General features: G+C 36.9%; 1 protein-coding gene across 1 annotated transcript in view; it reads left to right on the top strand.

Annotated features, from left to right (window-relative positions):
* The window catches only part of LOC150084642 (crooked neck-like protein 1), a 211,774-nt gene that overhangs the window by 138,110 nt on the left and 54,969 nt on the right, over positions 1-18,695 (top strand). Inside the window, 3 exon segments of the mRNA XM_090376310.1 lie at positions 3,379-3,406; positions 3,409-3,572; positions 16,466-16,621. Of these exon segments, the coding sequence (XP_090232436.1) occupies positions 3,379-3,406; positions 3,409-3,572; positions 16,466-16,621 (348 nt within the window).

The following is an 18,695-nucleotide window of genomic DNA, read 5'->3' on the forward strand; positions in this document are numbered from 1 at the left end:
AAACTTGTAGTGGATGACACGTGATGTTAATACAGTTTTTTCAAATATTAATTCATTAATTAAATTTAATTAATTAATTTTAGTTTTATATGGGAGAAAAAAATTTCTCTTATATAAGATATTTAGCAGGATATAAATTTAGGAATAAATACCGCCAGTGGCGAAGCGTGTAGATCGCTGGAAAAAAATTTCTTTTTCAGATTCTTTTTTCATTCTGGGTTCTAGTCTGAGTCAAAGAGGGAACAAAATGGAAAATGAAACATGTAAATAAAAATAATAGTCCAACGCCATATATAGAAAGGAAATGGAAAATTGCAAGGAAATTCGCTTTCTATTTTGCCCCTTAATATTGTGATTCTGTCATATGTATATACATATTTATATTAATTGTAATTATTTAATAAAAAGTAACTAAAATAAAATTTTTCTTTGTTGACCTAAGTAGGAATTGACTAAGGCGCATTTAGGGCTAGAGCCTCAAGCTGCGAACAAATTTAGACTATGTATATAAAGTGCTTAGCATCATAATACACAGCCATTTCTGAATAAACAGAAAATTTTTAAGGTGGCATCGTTTTAGGTTATATCTCATATTGTGAATACCTTCACAACGAGTTGCCATGATATTGCACTACTTCGAATAAGTAACGCTTCACCTAAGGAGAAGACTAGTGTTACTTATTCTCAGATAGGTACCACCACCCAGACAGCACTGTTTCAGGGCTATTTGGCCCTTCGTCAGTGAGTGGGTAGGTACCCAAGTGATGCAATGATGGCAAAAACAGTTATGAAGTATAACTCCACAATATGAGAGATGCCTGATGGTGTATGATGTATTTAGACTAAGGCGCATTTAGGGCTAGAGCCTCAAGCTGCGAACAAATTTAGACTATGTATATAAAGCGCTTAGCATAAAGTGCTTATATACATAGTCTAAATTTGTTCGCAGCTTGAGGCTCTAGCCCTAAATGCACCTTAGTCTAAATACATCATACACCATCAGGCATCTCTCATCTTGTGGAGTTATACTTCATAACTGTTTTTGCCATCATTGCATCACTTGGGTACCTACCCACTCACTGACGAAGGGCCAAATAGCCCTGAAACAGTGCTGTCTGGGTGGTGGTACCTATCTGAGAATAAGTAACACTAGTCTTCTCCTTAGGTGAAGCATTACTTATTCGAAGTAGTGCAATATCATGGCAACTCGTTGTGAAGGTATTCACAATATGAGATATAACCTAAAACGATGCCACCTTAAAAATTTTCTGTTTATTCAGAAATGGCTGTGTATTATGATGCTAAGCACTTTATATACATAGTCTAAATTTGTTCGCAGCTTGAGGCTCTAGCCCTAAATGCGCCTTAGTCTAAATACATCATACACCATCAGGCATCTCTCATATTGTGGAGTTATACTTCATAACTGTTTTTGCCATCATTGCATCACTTGGGTACCTACCCACTCACTGACGAAGGGCCAAATAGCCCTGAAACAGTGCTGTCTGGGTGGTGGTACCTATCTGAGAATAAGTAACACTAGTCTTCTCCTTAGGTGAAGCGTTACTTATTCGAAGTAGTGCAATATCATGGCAACTCATTGTGAAGGTATTCACAATATGAGATATAACCTAAAACGATGCCACCTTAAAAATTTTCTGTTTATTCAGAAATGGCTGTGTATTATGATGCTAAGCACTTTATATACATAGTAGGAATTGACTTTAAATTTTTTTTTTTTATATTACTTGTTTTCAGGGAAAAGCCTAGACACTGAGTCCATAAAAATTCGTTACATCAAGATGGAAGAAATATTTATGGTCTGACTTTTTTCACATCAAGGTTGAGTTTGTTGATTAGTAAGTGTTGCATGATTTTTCATCCAGCAAAAGAAATTGACCATGGAATGTGAGCAATTTACAAAGTATATTCTGATACCTCTTGACCTCAAATTCAAGCTGATCTTCCTCTTAGAAGATAAACTTAGCTTTCTAGGTGATCTGTGTGATGGATTTTCCTGTTGGAAGATTAAGGGTAAGTTGCTACAATGGATAAAAGGATGGATAAGTGCTAGAAGACAGAGGGTGGTAATCAATGGGTGCTGCTCTTCTTGGACTAATGTTATTAGTGGAGTCCCACAGGGTTCGGTGTGAGGTCCACTGTTGTTTTGTATATTTATCAATGATATTGATGAAGGTATATCAGGCTTAATGTCGAAGTTTGCAGATGATACAAAGGTTGGCAGGGTTGTTAATGACAATAATGGCAGTGTGCTACTGCAACAGGATCTAGATAATTTTGGCATATGGGCTAAGAAGTGGCAACTGAAGTTTAACCTTGACAAATGCAAAGTACTACATATGGGTAGAAGTAACCCCAGAGAAACGTACCAACTGTGTGGTACTACACTTAAGGTGATAGAAAATGAAAAAGACCTGGGAGTAATTGTGCAGGCAGATATGAAGTTTTCTGAGCAATGCAGACAGGCTGCCAGGGCAGGTCATGGGGTTTTGTCAATGATATATAGGAATTTTGCTAGCAGGGAAAAGGAGGTGATTATCCCTCTGTATAAGGCAATGGTCAGGCCATGCCTTGAGTACTGCGTACAGGTCTGAAGGCCTCATTTTAGGAAGGATGTAGATTTACTTGAGCGTGTACAGAGAAGGGCAACAAGATTGGTGAGGGGAATGAAGGGATCCTCTTACCAAGAGAGGCTTAAGTTCTGCAAATTGCAGTGGCTGGAGACTAGGCACCTGCGCAGTGATCTGATTGAGGTATATAAGGCCTTGAATGGGTTGAGCACGCTGAATTCTGATGGGATCCTTCCACTTATTCAGATTACGAACCTAAGGGGGCATAAATTCAAATTAAGAAAAGACAGATGTAGAATAGATGTGCGGAAATTTGCCTTTAGCCAGCGGGTGGTTAATTGCTGGAACAAACTTCCATCTGTCGTTGTGGAAGTTGATAGGTTGAATAAATTTAAGGAGGAACTGGACAGGCATTTGGAGGGAATGGTGTTTTTTTTTTTTTTTTTTTTTTGGCTGATGCTGCATAAGCTCATACATTTGCTTTCTTGCATCACATGCCACTACTACTACCACCTCTACAAATCATGTCACTTGACTTGACTGGGTGTTCATTTCATTCTGTCTTCTGACTGGATATGTGCGTAATTAGGAGAATTATATCTATTAATTAAATAAACAAGAACTAATTAAAATAATTAATATTTCTGAATGTGTATATCATGGATAAAAAAATTTTTTTGTTCTACATCATTTTACAGTATTAAAGAATTAGTGTTGGAACCACATATTTATTGTGATGTGATTAAAACAATACTTTCATTTTTATAATTTGTTTTATAATGATCAGTTTGCAGAACTGGAAACTATTTTAGGTGATGTAGTAGAGCACGTGCTAGCTATGAGATTGCCATCAATCGCCCACGACTCGATATGCCAGAACTTATATGGAAGTCCTATATTGATTTTGAAGTAGAGCAAGAAGAATATGACAGAGTAAGGCAGTTGTACGAGAGACTTTTAGAAAGAACACAGCATGTAAAAGTAAGTTCTGTTTAAAATGCTGATGTTTATTCTTTTTAAATCTTATGATTTTTCTGTTTTGTCGAGAAAAATTGCTTTAGTAGTATATAAGATTTTTGGAAATTTAGTTTATTCTTATCAGATATATTGAGAAAGTGGCAAGGATACGATCACACTTTCTTACTATTTTAATTTATTCAAATCACTCGCTATCACAACATTATGTAGAAGTTTTTTCCATTGGTCAGTTATCATATGGCTGAATGCAAATTTCACACATTTGTTCTGTATCCATCCTTTTTAAATTTAAAAAGGATGGATACAGAAAAGATAAATTACTATCCTCATACAAAAGACAGCTGATGCATACTAACAGACTGCAAAATAAAAAATAAATAATGAAAACCTCACTATTGCTCATTTGCAGGAATAAGTTTGCGCTGTCTAGAATCTGGATGTTGCATTTTCTGCTTTGGAAACACTACTGACTGTTATTATTTCTTTAGTAACAAAGACAGAAATGAAATTCCATAAAATGGCGTACCCCTTAATAAAAAGCTGTTGTATTTACAATAACCAAAAACTGACGTGAAATTAAGTTTTGAATTTTACATAATTTTTGCGTGTATTACAGCGAGCACCAGGCCCCGAGTGCCAAGCGATAGAGTGCTCTTATTAAAGAAAAAGTTTTATTTGTTTTCTAGTGTCTTTTTCTATTTCATTTACTTCCAGTGGTTCTGTGCTTAAAGTATTAAGTAAGAACACAGAAAGGAAAACAACCTTTCTTTATTTAGTATATATATTTTACTAATAACAAACAACTAACTTCTACAACCGCTTGGTCACTGGTGGCACCGCTCCTGCCTCCACGTGGCGGGGCCGGTAACCTGGGGGATAAGACAACCCCCAGGGCTAAAAGGAGCAGAGATGGAAACAAGTGATTTTCCACGCTTAGAGCCGAAGAGCTCTCAATTAAATGACACACACGACACTGACCATGACTCCTCTATCTCAAAGAGAATGAAGAAAGACACTGGCAGACAGGAATTACCAGCCTTCCTGATTATACATTCTCTGTCAATGCAACCTGTCGGCAAGCTCTCCCCCTTTACCATTCAGAGATGCCTCGAACATGCTGCAGGTTCACCAAAAATGGTGAAACGTCTTCAATCCGGAGATCTGTTAATAGAAACCACCAATTCTAGACACTCTGAGCTACTACTACGTCTGACATCCTTGAGTGGAATCCCAGTTCAAATCACACCACACACCACCCTCAATTCTTCAAATGGAGTGATCACTGAATGGGATTTATTGAACGTCCCCGAAGATGAAATAGTTCAAGAACTTAAAGAACAAAACGTCACTCAAGCAAAAAGGATCATGATCCGAAAAGATGGCAATTTAGTCCCTACCCGGAGTATAATTTTAACATTCAGTTCTCCAAATCTACCATCTTCAGTCAAGGCAGGATATTTAAACTGTCGCATTCGGCCCTATATCCCGAACCCTCTAAGATCTTTTAAATGCCAGAAATTTGGCCATTCCCAGATAGCATGCCGTGGAGATGCAACTTGTGCAAACTGTGGGTGTAAAACTCATACACAAACAGAATGTAAGGCACCAACTCCACAGTGTCCAAATTGCAAAGGCAACCATCCCGCTTATTCCAAAGACTGCGACCTCTGGAAGTTGGGGGAAAAAATACAAAAATATAAAATTGAAAATAAGGTTTCCTATCAAGAGGCAAGAAAACAAGTAAAATTATGTATGCCAAAACACACCTATGCTTCTGCTACTCACAGTCGCCAGTCAGTAGCATGTCAGACTGAAGTGACAATTCCTCCAGACACATCGATCTCCAACTGGGCTCAGTTAGTCCTCTTGGCCGAACATCCATCTCCACCGAACGTAGTAGACCAATGCAGTAATACACCACTAACAGTTCCATCCCAGAGACCTCCCCGTTGTCAAGCAGTAGATAATTTACAGAAATCAGATCCCATTGAGGCAAAGCAATCTCATATATCAAGCATGGACACAGATGACATAACTAACCAAGATCTGCTTGAAATACATGCAAATGGAGGTATGGAAGAAAGCAATGACTCAGAATGCTCTAATTTTTCAAGAAAAAAAAATCAAAACTCGAAAGAGGTAAACAAACCACCCACAAAAAACAGACAGACTCAACTTCCACCCACAGAACTAAATAATGGAACAGATCATACAGTGGAATTGCAGAGCTTTTCGCAGCAGTATTGACGATATTTATGAATTAATTCACCATTTCAAACCTGCTGCTATGTGCTTACAAGAAACAAATTTAACACCAAAAATCTCCGTTTCAGTCAAAAATTATACTATCTTCAGAAAAGATCGATCTGAAACTAACAGCCCTCATGGAGGAGTAGCTGTACTTGTGGAATCAAGAGTCCCTTCCAGGCACATTCCTTTGAAAACACCATTAGAAGCTGTTGCGACACATATAGTTATTGGTATCACATTGACAGTGGTCTCGATGTATCTTCCGCCAAACCATCCATGCACATTTCAGGATCTGGAAAACCTTATTTCTCAATTACCATGTCCGATCTGTCTATTAGGCGATTTTAATGGACATCATCCATTGTGGGGTTCACTGGTCTCAGATGGACGTGGCGAACTTATTGAAATGCTACTTGATAGAGAGAATCTGACACTGTTGAACACTGGCTTACCCACCTATATCCATTTTCCTACTGGGTTAAGCACTGCTATCGATCTTTCAATCTGCTCTCCGATCCTGTTCCCAACCTGTTGTCATGTACTGTCCAAGAGTGGACAGTACATGACAATCCTCTAAACAGCGATCACTTTCCGCTGATTTGTAGCATTCAAACCACCCATTTCAAACAAACACAAACAAAAACTCAATGGAAATTTTCCAAAGCAAACTGGACAAAATTTACCAATCATGTATCTTTTGATGAGGATATCATTACGTCTTTTTGTATTGCCGCTGCCACCGAATATATTACAAAGCAGATACTAACAGCTGCAACAGCCACCATCCCAAAGTCTCAAATAAGAAACCATCGGCATGCCAATCACTGGTGGAATGGTGATTGCATAAGGCGAAAAAGGAAAAAAATGCAGCATGGAATACCTTCCGCAAATATCCCACCACTGCCAACCTTATTAACTACAAGAAACTGAGAGTCAAAGCTCGTTTCATCCGGCGAAAGGCCAAAAAAGATTCATGGGTAAAATTCGCCTCCTCAATCAACAAAGATACTGATACCCGAATAATCTGGAAAAAAATAAAGAAGCTAAGTGGAAAATATCATGTATCACCTTTTCCTATTATTAACTGGAATGGGAAGGAGACCTCCTCTCCTGGAGAGATTGCCAATGCCTTAGGAACTGTGTTCTGTGAATTATCTGCCTCAAGCGCATATCAACAGTCTTTCCAAAAAATTAAAGCTGCAAATGAGAAAAGGAAACTGAACTTCAAAGCTACATGCCATTTAACCTACAACCAACCATTAACAATATCTGAACTGAAAGAAGCTATGTATACCTCAAGAAACAGTGCTCCTGGCCCTGATGGAATTTACTATATAATGCTTCAACATCTCAATCAGAAATTACTATTTTTATTGCTTAAACTCTACAATCGGATATTCTCAGAACATATATTCCCCACCTCCTGGCAACATTCTTATATAATAGCTATACCGAAACCTGGAAAATATCACTCGATTCCACACAATTATAGACCAATTTCTCTTATCAGCTGCTTGAGTAAGACTTTGGAAAAAATGTTTCTCCATCATCTGACATGGTATCTTGAATCCCGAAACATAATCAGTAATAATCAGTTTGGTTTTCGAAAGAATAGATCATCCCTAGATCTCATGACAAAAGCTGAATCAATCATAAGGAATGCATTCATTAGAAATCAACATCTCGTCATGATATGCCTTGATATAGAGAAGGCTTTTGGCAATACGGCATCCTAAGAGATCTCCATTCTATTCATATGAGAGGGCACTTACCATATTTTATTCAAAGCTTTCTTCGACACGGGTCTTTCCAAGTTAAGTACCGGCAGGTTTTATCTCAAACATATATACAAGAAGAAGGAGTGCCACAGGGCTCTGTTCTTAGTGCCACTCTGTTCTCACTACGAATAAACAATATTACAAAGTGCATTCCAAACACCATTGACAATATCTCTATGCGGATGACCTTACCATATCCTGCCATTCCCAGAATATGAACTATATCGAGAGGCATCTACAAATATCCATAAACAACATTGAACTATGGATGGCACAGAATGGATACAGACTGTCAGGCCACAAATCAACAGCCCTACATTTCTGCATAAAGCACAGAATGCATCCTGAACCTGAGTTGCACTTGGCCAATCACCCTATACCAATCGTGAACAGTACTCATCTCCTAGGGCTAATTTTTGATAAGAAATTAAATTTCCAGGAGCACATAAAATATCTAAGAACCTCCTGCGCAAGGAAAATGAATATACTCCGTGTAATCTCCAGTACATTTTGGGGTGCAGATCGCTATACCCTTCTCCACTTGTATGTTTGTTTGTTTGTTATTTGGTTTTTAGGAGCATTAGCAACTAAGGCCATATTGCTCCGGGATATACGGTGGTCATTCCATGACCTTTCCGCATTCTCCATATTTGGTGGTGACGGGCTCGAACCCCGGTCTAATCAAGAAGCGTGTGCTACGCACTGCTGCTCCTTCCCACCTGGCTACGGAGGCGCCTCCCACTTGTATAAGTCCCTAATTAGATCTTGGCTAGACTATGGAGCACCTGTTTATGACTCAGCTAGGGAAAGCACCTTAGCGTGTCTTGCACCCATCCAACATTCCAATATTATCATTACTGTCATTAACCACCCTGCCAACGTTTGTATCATCTGCAAACTTAGGCTTTAAGCCTGATATACCTTCATCAATATCATCAATAAATATTGAAAACAATGAGTCCAGCACTGAACCCTGGGGAACTCCACTGATAACATTAATCCCCGAAGAGATAGTGTCCATTGATAACCACTCTGTCTTCTTCCACTTAACTATCCCTTTATCCATAGCAGACAAGTTATTGCTTTATCCACAGCAGTAACTTACCTTTAATGCCGCATCACTCCAGTTTATATAACAGCCTTTTATGTGCAAGTGTCCAAAAATCTTCCTGAAATCCAAGTATATTGTATCAAAATTATTTTTTTGCATCCTGTTCCTTGGTCACTGCATCATAGCAATTTATCAGGTTGTTTAGAGGAGACTGATTAACAGATCCATCCTGTGACAATAGTATAATTGCATTCCTTTCATATGGTCCTACATTACTTCTTTAACCAGTGACTATTATTTTCCCTAGAACAGATGTTAAGCGTGATAGGTGTGTGATAGGTGAACAGATGTGATAGGTGTGTAATTACTCATGTCACCTTTTGATCCCCCCCCCCTGTTTGAATTAGGGATACATTTGAGCATCTCCAGTCCATAGGGACTGCCCCAGAATCCAAGGATGTTCTCATAATTATGGCTAAGGGTTTGCTCACCTCCTTTGCTGCCTTCCTTAATATGTTTGGATAGATCCTATCCACCCCAGGTGCCTTTTTTATGTTCAGCTTCAACAATTTCACTTCCACGTTCCTTTCAGTTATCACAAAATCATTTTGCTCCCTGTTAGAATTTGATAAACTTCTGATGGCCCCTTCTGTAAAAAATTTCTCTTGTATGAATGTAGATGCAAAATATCTATTCAGTTTTGTCAGCAACCTGAGCAGAGTCATCAACAGTTAATCCATTGACTCAAGTGGCCCAATGTGATTTGCCCCTTCCTTCCTTCTACTGTTAATATAAGCATCGAGTCTTTGCTGTTTTCCTTTGGATTCTTCACCAGAGACTTCTCATAATCTGCTTTAGCTTGCCTAACCTCCTTTGTGACTTGATTACAAACTAATTTATGTCTACCATAGGCTTCTGTATTACCTGATAATTTATATGTATCCCGTGACTTTTCTTGTATATCGCTTGTCTCAATAGTTCATCTGATATCCATTTAGGTCCAAGCCTTGAATGGTATTTCTCTGTTGGTGTAAAAAATCTAGTAGCATCTTTGATTACTTCCCATTTAGAATTTGCCATTGGTAATATCATCAGTTGGTCCTACTGCACAATTTAAAAACTGTCTGAGACCTCTGTAGCCACCTTTATGAAAGCAAAAGCCTTTCCCTTTACCCTCGATAGTAGTTATGTCTTTAATTAAATTCCACATTAGTACACTGTGATTGCTGCCACCCATTGGGTCTTTTACCTGCAGATTCTTAATACATGAAGAATCACTGCTGATAACTAGATCAAGAGTGTTGCTTTCTCTTTCTGCCTCTCTAATATGCTGCTGTAGAAAAAAGTCATCCAAGAAATCCACAAAAGTCTTGCTAGTTTGTGAGTGACCAACCCACAAATTCCAGTCAACATCTGGAAAGTTAAAATCTGCTATTATGAGACATTCCCTGTATAGCTGTCGTGGTATACTCTTAATTTTGTTTTTTCACTGCTTATATCACATCAAACTGGCTCAACATTGTACTCACCACAAATGTCAACTGGATGCCTTAGATTTAATATTCTTCTTAACTAAAAGCATAACACCTCTACCTATCCTGTCCTGGCTGTTCTTCCTCTCTCTCTCTCTCGTTGTACTCTCCATATTCAAATTCACTTATGTCTCTGTGACACCATGTCTCCACTATTCTGCATTTGATGCTTAATCAGTACTTCAAATTCATAAAATTTATTTACAAAGCTCCTAGCATTAGTGTACTTTATTTGTTCCATGATGACACACAACAGGGCCTAAAATCCCAAACACCTTGCTTTCCAGGCTGCTGAACATTATAATAGAAGTAGTGCAAGAATCACTTTCACCTCTGCCTATTGCTCTAGTCCGCGTATCCCGCCCCAAGCTGGTAGTTTTATGCCACCTATCACTGCCTCAATAGCATCAGCAAATATTCTTGTGCTCCTTCTATTCAGATTTATTCCATCCCTGTTAAAACAGTCTCTCTTGATAACAAGCACAGACCATGCTGAAAAAAATAAATTCTACCCTCTACCCCATGAGAGCTTTGCACATTCTTTCCATAGCCAAATTGATTGACAAGGCTCTCAATATATACTCCCTTCTATCGTGTCTTGGCAGAATTGAGACACTTTCAAATTCAGTCCTAACTTGCGACTTATTTCCAGCATTACCCTGTACTTGTTAAGTAAGTCCTCAGATCTCCTACTCTTAATATCATCAGTGCCAACATGTACTACAGTATCAGCTTTTTTGCCCTCAAAAGATATCTGCTTTACAATGTCATCTACTTTTGCCCTGGCAGGCATACCCTGGTCTTATTCCATCTATGCTCCTTGCACAACATATTTCCCCTTTCCCTGACAATAGAGTCACCAACAATAACTAGCTCCTGTGGGTCCAGTACTTTCTGCCTTGAAGATTGCTACTGTGTTGTCTGATGCACAAGAGTTAGCTTTGTCATTGAGTTGGGCTGCTGAGAGCTTGATGGGCCCCCATTTTAATTCCTTCGAGGGCATCTAACCTACTCTTCAGACTCTCATAAATGCCAATCAAAGCACTGATTTGGTTTCTAATTTCCCCATACACTACACCTAGCATACACAAAGTTATCCTTCTCGGCTGGATCATGTCCTGTTCTAGAAAGGTCTGTAAACATTTCACAAGTTGCACTTTTTTTTAGGCTGTGTTGCCTTTTAAAATCTCCCCTTCGGCCATAGCACTCTGATTACTTCTTGCCCATTGCTTTGCTGCTCTTCTTTGGGATATAATTTCTATTTAAATGCAATTTAGAGCAACCTTGAAGATGTTTGAGTTAAACCTTAACACCTCAGAATTTTCAATAATGATTTACTCATTGACACAGCAACCAACAGTAATTCAACCATCAGTTTTGGGTACTCTCATCCCAGTGGTTACCTGCCATAAGGACCTCGGTGTCTATTTTGATCCGAAGCTAAAATTTAATGTTCACACAGAATACCTCCGGAAGTAATTTAACACCCTATGCTGGAGAGCAAAGCAACACTTACTTCATTCCAGTGATGCTGCAACCACTACCAGATATCTTCAAGCCACTGTTTATCCGATTATTTTATACGCTGCTGAAATTTGACATCTGCGTCACCCTCACTTCAAAAACCGGTGTTCTCATGTGAATACTGACCCTGAAATGGGCCACAAATAAGCATTGCCGACCCCCTCAATTGAAAACAACTAACATGGCTGAGCAGCTAAATGTACCCAGGCTCCTGAGGTTAATTGACAGCAGGCATTTAAATGACTACATTAAAAATGTACAAAGGAGTGATAAATGCCCCAAACATCTGGGATTTCTGTCAGTGGCACAATCCTCTGCCATCCTTGAGATCAGACCCCACACTAATCCTCAAATACAGCCGGTTGAAACTGTGTAGTTTGTTTCTACCTGTGCCTAAATTTTGGGGAGTGCAAAAGCACTCCCCAAAATTCAGGCACTGCTCCGTCTTGAAGTCAACCTACAGAAAATGGCTACTGACTACAAATACTATCACATGCTCTTTGTATTTTCCTATTATTATAATTTCATTTTTACGTGTTTAATTTTGTGTAACTCAATTTCCCATGTAACTGTAATTTTTACCAATTTAATCACATATGTAATGTAAAACTCCTGGCCATGTCGCCGTGATGAGAATTATTGTTCCTAGTACATGTACCATACTTAACAGCAATAAAGAAGTTTATTATTTAATTGATTAATAATGAAAATTAATAAATTTAACCGATTAATTTACAATACTACACTAAGCTAATAGATTCCTAAATTCAGTGATACGTATTACTCTATCAAGCTTTACTTAATACCTTGCACTATCAAGTTCAAGATATATGTTACGCTATATCATTCTGATTGCAATGCTGAATTAGTTATATCCTTACTAAAAAGTAAAAATTCCTTTGCTAAAAATAATAAAGATATATACCCAACACATGATTAGAACCCTCGAACTACTTATTTATCACAATTAAAAACCGCGCTATTACTCTGCGTTATTCGTTAAGTTCTGCTATATTCGCACCAAAACACTGATACCATAGCAGTATGAATAGTAAGCCTTAACTTAATATCATGCAAGATTAAAATCACTAGCTAAATTTAAACATAATTTAAATTATTTGTAAAACACAATTCAATATGTTAATTAATCAAAAAGATGGTAAAAATTTCCAAAAAACTTTTACATTTCCACATGTCTAAAATTCTGCATCCTGGCACTTGAAATCTCTTAACCAATCTCCAATAGGCTTCCATCTAGCATTGTGATGTCTAGTTTGACCTCTATTGGACAAATTATTGGAAGGGATTTATAAATGAAGTGTGTAAATTTTTATTATTTTTTTTAACTTTTTTTATTTATTATTATTATTTTTTTATTTTTTTTTGGCTAATGTTCTATAAGTTAGCTTCCTTGCATCATTTTGCCACTACTTAACACTAATACTGAAACTTTAACTTTTATTGTGTAAGTAGTCAATGCATATATCGCAGAAGAAAAGATAGATTGAGTAATCACATTGATTTTCATGATATGTAACTTCTAGAGGGATTTCAGCTTTATTAAAAACTGTAATTATTATACAGATTGTAAGTTCATTTCCTTTGAAATAATAAAATAAAAACAAACTTTAATTTTTTTTTAATAATTTCAAAATAATTTGACACTTGGAATAAAATAGTAAAAATGCAACACACAAAAGCAATTTTGTGTAATTTCACAAAATATAACAAAAATATAACTAATTTCTTAATTCCTTCGTGGGAAATTGTTTTACTGTGAAAAAAATTTATTCAATTATTTTTTAATAAAAATAAACCAAAATCAATAAGTCAAAAATACGATATGAGATGCATATTTTAGTTTTTTGAAATATTGGTTTTTTAATTTACTGTTAACTATAAATGATAAAATTACTTTTGATATGAATAAGAATATTTTTTTAAGAATATTTTTTACTATTTACTGTTTGTTGTTAAATCATTGTTTTAATAATGACGTTCATTATTACAAAAGTAAAACTTTCCACCTCATGCCGATTGTGCTATCCTCACTCATATGAATATACAGAATTTACTGCAATAAATTCCCTTCATAAGAGATGATAATTGTGTCTGTTGGCAGTATTCATATTTGGACAAAATATCCCAAATTCTTGGTAAGCCTTTCAGCAGGAATTAGGACGAATGTGAGTTGATGGTCTCTGTCCTAGTGGAACGGGGTTAGAGATGTAGATTTTGTGTTTGTAATTCATGTTGAAAACAATATTTAGTTGCTTTGGCAGCGATTCAATAGGACATCTTGGAGGTTGATTGCCCTGGGATTTGTTTGGAGGCTGATTGCCCTTTATGTTTTGTTGTGCACCTTTTCTGGCGTCTCCGTAGCCAGGTGGGAAGGAGCAGCAGTGCGTACCACACGCTTCTTGATTAGACCGGGGTTCGAGCCCGTCACCACCAAATATGGAGGATGCGGAAAGGTCAGGGAATGACCACCGCATATTCCGGAGCAATATGGCCTTAGTTGCTAATGCTCCTAAAAACCAAACAACAACAACAGCACCTTTTCTTGTAGAGATTACGGAAGGAGAAAATACAGGTGAAACCCGTTATAATGTGATGCTCAGGGTCATCGCGATATAAGTGGGATTGCATTAGAAAACTGGTGCCTCCATAGCCAGGTGGGAAGGAGCAGCAGCAGTGCGTAGCACACACTTCTTGATTAGACCGGGGTTCGAGCCCGTCACCACCAAATACGGAGGATGCGGAAATGTCAGGGAATGACCACCGCATATTCCGGAGCAATATGGCCTTAGTTGCTAATGCTCCTAAAAACCAAATAACAACAACAACAGCATTAGAAAACTAACCATTTTTCGGCATTCAAACTTTATATGTACTATCAATTTTGCTCATCTCTCTTTTTTTTTTTTTTTTTGCGAGAAAATTGCAATATTGTATCTTAGAAAAATCATGCAAAGATTATTTATTAATAATGGAAATAATATGCAATTGCATTGTTTCAGTCTTTCATTGATGTCATTTATTGAAGTCATTTATTATTTTTCTTACAGTAATCAAAGGATAATGCGTATCATGGATTTGCATAAACTGAAAAATTGCGACACGTTCAAAAGAGACCCAAAATGTTGATCTTCAGTGACTAAAAAACAAGTTTCAACTGACAGAACATGGGAGCTATGCTTGCATTGTGTTATAAGCAGAATCACAATTCTAATGAATCACATTTTAACAGGTTTGAGCCATTTTTCTGAAATAATCCTCGTCACTACAGATGTGAAGGTCACTTTTCATGGCATTTCTTGGTAACTAACATGTTATATGTGAATTTTTCAGAAATTTGGAGCATAGTGTCCCAATATCTGGATATTGATGGCAGACACTTGCAGTATCTCTTATGAATAGAACTGTTGAATGTGGCCTGAGGTGTGCTTAATGTATTTGCTACATTGAAGGATGATTTGGGGGGGGGAAACCATAATGTTGTTGCCATTCCATGGACTGCTTTTTACTTTCAGGGTCGAAATGGTGTATCCAATTTTCATCCTGAGTTATTAGACGAGAGAAAAAGTCTTTCTCATTTTTTGGCACATGGCTAACAACTTGTGATTTCTGTTGTTGATCAGCCTTCTGGAAACCAGTCAATAATCGGGGAATCCATCTTGCACTGAATTTCCATAAATGGAGTTGGTCACGAAGGACTGTTTAAACAGAGCCCACACTAATCTTCACATCCTGGGGCAATTCACGCACAAATATCCGTCGATCTTCCATGATTAACGACTCCACTTTTCTGATCATGCTGTCATCAATGGCTGAATGGGGACGACCTGGAATGGGCTCAGATTCTGCCGATGTCTGACCACACCTAAACTGTCTATGCCAGTGCTTCACAATGCCATAGGATGGAGCTTCATCCTTATGTACAGCAACTTATGGTGGGATTTCTCCAGTTGAACGGTGCTGGCATATATACGAAAGAGCAAATAAGTCATTGTCTTGTGGATTTCTTTAGGAGATTTCCCCTTCAAGAACAGATACCGGATTACAGCTCTGGTTTCAACTTTGTCCATGATGCTACTTCGTCACACGTTTAGCTCTGTAAGAGAAAAACAAATTAAGACACAGGGCTGAAATTTTACACCTTTAGTACAGAGGTATGTATGATGCTACACACACAATATCATGACACTGCGATATGTGGAAGTAGGTGAGGGCGATTCTTTATTGAACTACCCTCGTATCTCGTACAAACCACTCCCAAGTTCCAGATTTCAGAGATTTCTGACTGGGAAAGCCCAGCATCCTAGTATCATTCACTAGCTCACGTCCTATGCAAAGCTTCATTAGAGTAGTCTTCCCTAGCCATGAATGTTGACAATTACCAACCGTTGATTAATGAACAATTTATCGGGGGTGTTAATAAAGCTGCAAGCTGAGTAATTTGTCTAGAATGGTGAGACTGATGGGAAGATAATACTTCATTTTATAGTAGTCTTAAAAAAAAAATACTACTTAAATATATGATATTTAAAAAATAAGAATACCTTAGATTGTATTATAGATAATGAAGGTAATGGAATTAACATAAATATTTAGAAAATTACATTGAGGTATAACTTTCTAACACTTCAGATTAGATAGTCAAAGTTGTCTCTGAATCTATTGTTGATTGTAACAAACTTTTTTGTAGTATAATAATATTATGTCAAGTTTTCATTTAATCAGTAGATTAATTTATTTTAGGTATGGACAAGCTATGCACAATTTGAATTAACTTGTGGTGGGATTTCTCCAGTTGAACGGTGCCGGCATATATATGAAAGAGCAAATAAGTCATTGTCTCAGCCAGGCGAAAAAGAAGAAAGACTTATGTTATTGGAATCATGGAAAGCTTTTGAGGTGAGTTGTAACCTAGATGTATTTTTTGTTTGTAAGTTGATACAGATGCATTATTGATCATGTAATTGGTTGACTTCCCGAGATTCTGGTAGTATGTTATTTCACAATATATTGCTCATATGTAGAACTTTTTCTGCATCAGTCAAAAATAAAATAAAAAGAATCAGATGTGATTTTCTAAGGTATTCCTTGAGCGACATGGTGCATAAGTAAACTGTGTTGTTTGAAGATAATAAAGCACTCAAACTTGCATTGTTATAATTAGGTTTATTTCTGAATTGGAAATATGTACATAATAGAGTCAAGTTCTTGTGACCTTTTGTGTTGGTGATATTGCAAAGATCGCTGTCACTGAAGAAGTGGTAAGAAAATACCACAAAACATTTGATTACACTATGTACATATTTCCAATTCAGAAATAAACATAATTATGCATAATATATTAATTATGGGTTTGAGTGCTTTATTATCATCAGACAATCATAATTTTCCCATTTCTAAAAAAAGTAACCATCCAATTCTACTTTGAATCTTATCAGACATATTTTTATATTTGCATCTGCTTGTCCTCATTCATATGCCAGTGTGAAAATACTACTTACTTCATTCATTCAGCTTATTCTTTAAAGGGCCTTAAACACCTGTGTCAAGTCACCTGAGGTGGCTAGTCTTGAGGCTCTACAGTCCACATCTATACTCTTAGGCACTATCCTTAACCTCCCAACCAGTCTAGTTGTCCTTCTTTGGACCCTCTAGAAAAGTTCTGTGTTCTACTTTTAGGTCTCCAAATGAGCTATAACCATCTTTTTATAAAGAGGAATAATAATGTCCTTCTCTCTATTGGCAAAAGTCCTATTAATCACTGATAGCTCCCTGAGCCTTCTGGCCATGTGCTTGTTGATACAAGAAAAACTTCAAAATTGCTCTTATCAAAACCCTTAAATTTTTTCATCTTGAACCACCTTTAACTCTGCAACAGCTGCAATGGCACATGGAAAAACTTGAAATAGCTATTAAATTGATGTAAATATGAATTTTAATATTCTTTTTAGTATATTTTGGCCTTTGATCTGTACCCCTAATTTTGTTGGAATATGAGAAATATGTCATTAAAAAAAAAAAAAAAAATCACATCTGAGTTTTAGGTGTTCTGTGTGTGCCTAATGTGCCAATTCCATGTAAGAGTGGGTTTGGGCATATGCTGAGAACACCAAATGTTTGCAGTTAAAATTAACATCATGGGCCAGAAAAGTTATCTAGAAGGATGTTAGATGTCTAATATTACTTTATTTTTGGTTCTGATTTCAGCTCTTACATGTCATTGTTTCATTTTAAAGTGTTTTAGTTGGGTTAGATTACAAGTTTTTGGTAGATGTGTTCATAGATGTTGGCCATTTTTTTTTTTTTTTTTTTTTTACTGTTTTTAATGGACTTTACATTCTGCACCTTTGCATGTCTAAGTGGAATTCTTATAAGTCTTCTGGCAATTTTTTTAGTGCTAGTGTTAAGCTAGCACAGCTTGGAATGCCAACTATAGCAGTCATTAATGGAAAGCTGATAACCCCGGGATCTCACATTTGGTGGCTTGGCAAACCCAGGGTCCTGAGCTGGATATCATCATTCTTCTCTTTCTTGGTGATTCCTTTCTACTTCTCTCTCTCTCTCTCTCTCTCTCTCTCTCTCTCTCTCTTTCAGGGGGTAACTCGGGAATTTTTTTTTTTTTTTTTTTTTTTTTTTGGCTGGTGCAGCATAAGTCTCAGGCTTCCTTGTACCATATGGCTAATAACAACATGAAATTTACCAATGAATTTGGCACTTCATTTCACAGCAGCTGTCATTATTGTCCATAATAATAAAAAATAAAATAGTAAACCTTTATAATTACATTAGTGGACAGTATTATTGATTTCATTTGCAGACTTATTAACAACTTTTATTTGAAGTCTAATTCGCATGTGTTATGTTCTTGTGTGAAAATTCAATCGACCATGAGAAAATGGTGGAAGCAAATCTAGTTCTCTAATTATTTAATTTTTTAAAAATTCTTTAAAATTAAAAATATTAAAACAAAGTG

This window comes from Mastigoproctus giganteus, chromosome 6, assembly GCF_048544385.1.
Source record: "Mastigoproctus giganteus isolate SK-2022 chromosome 6, ASM4854438v1, whole genome shotgun sequence".
Lineage (NCBI taxonomy): Eukaryota > Metazoa > Arthropoda > Arachnida > Uropygi > Thelyphonidae > Mastigoproctus > Mastigoproctus giganteus.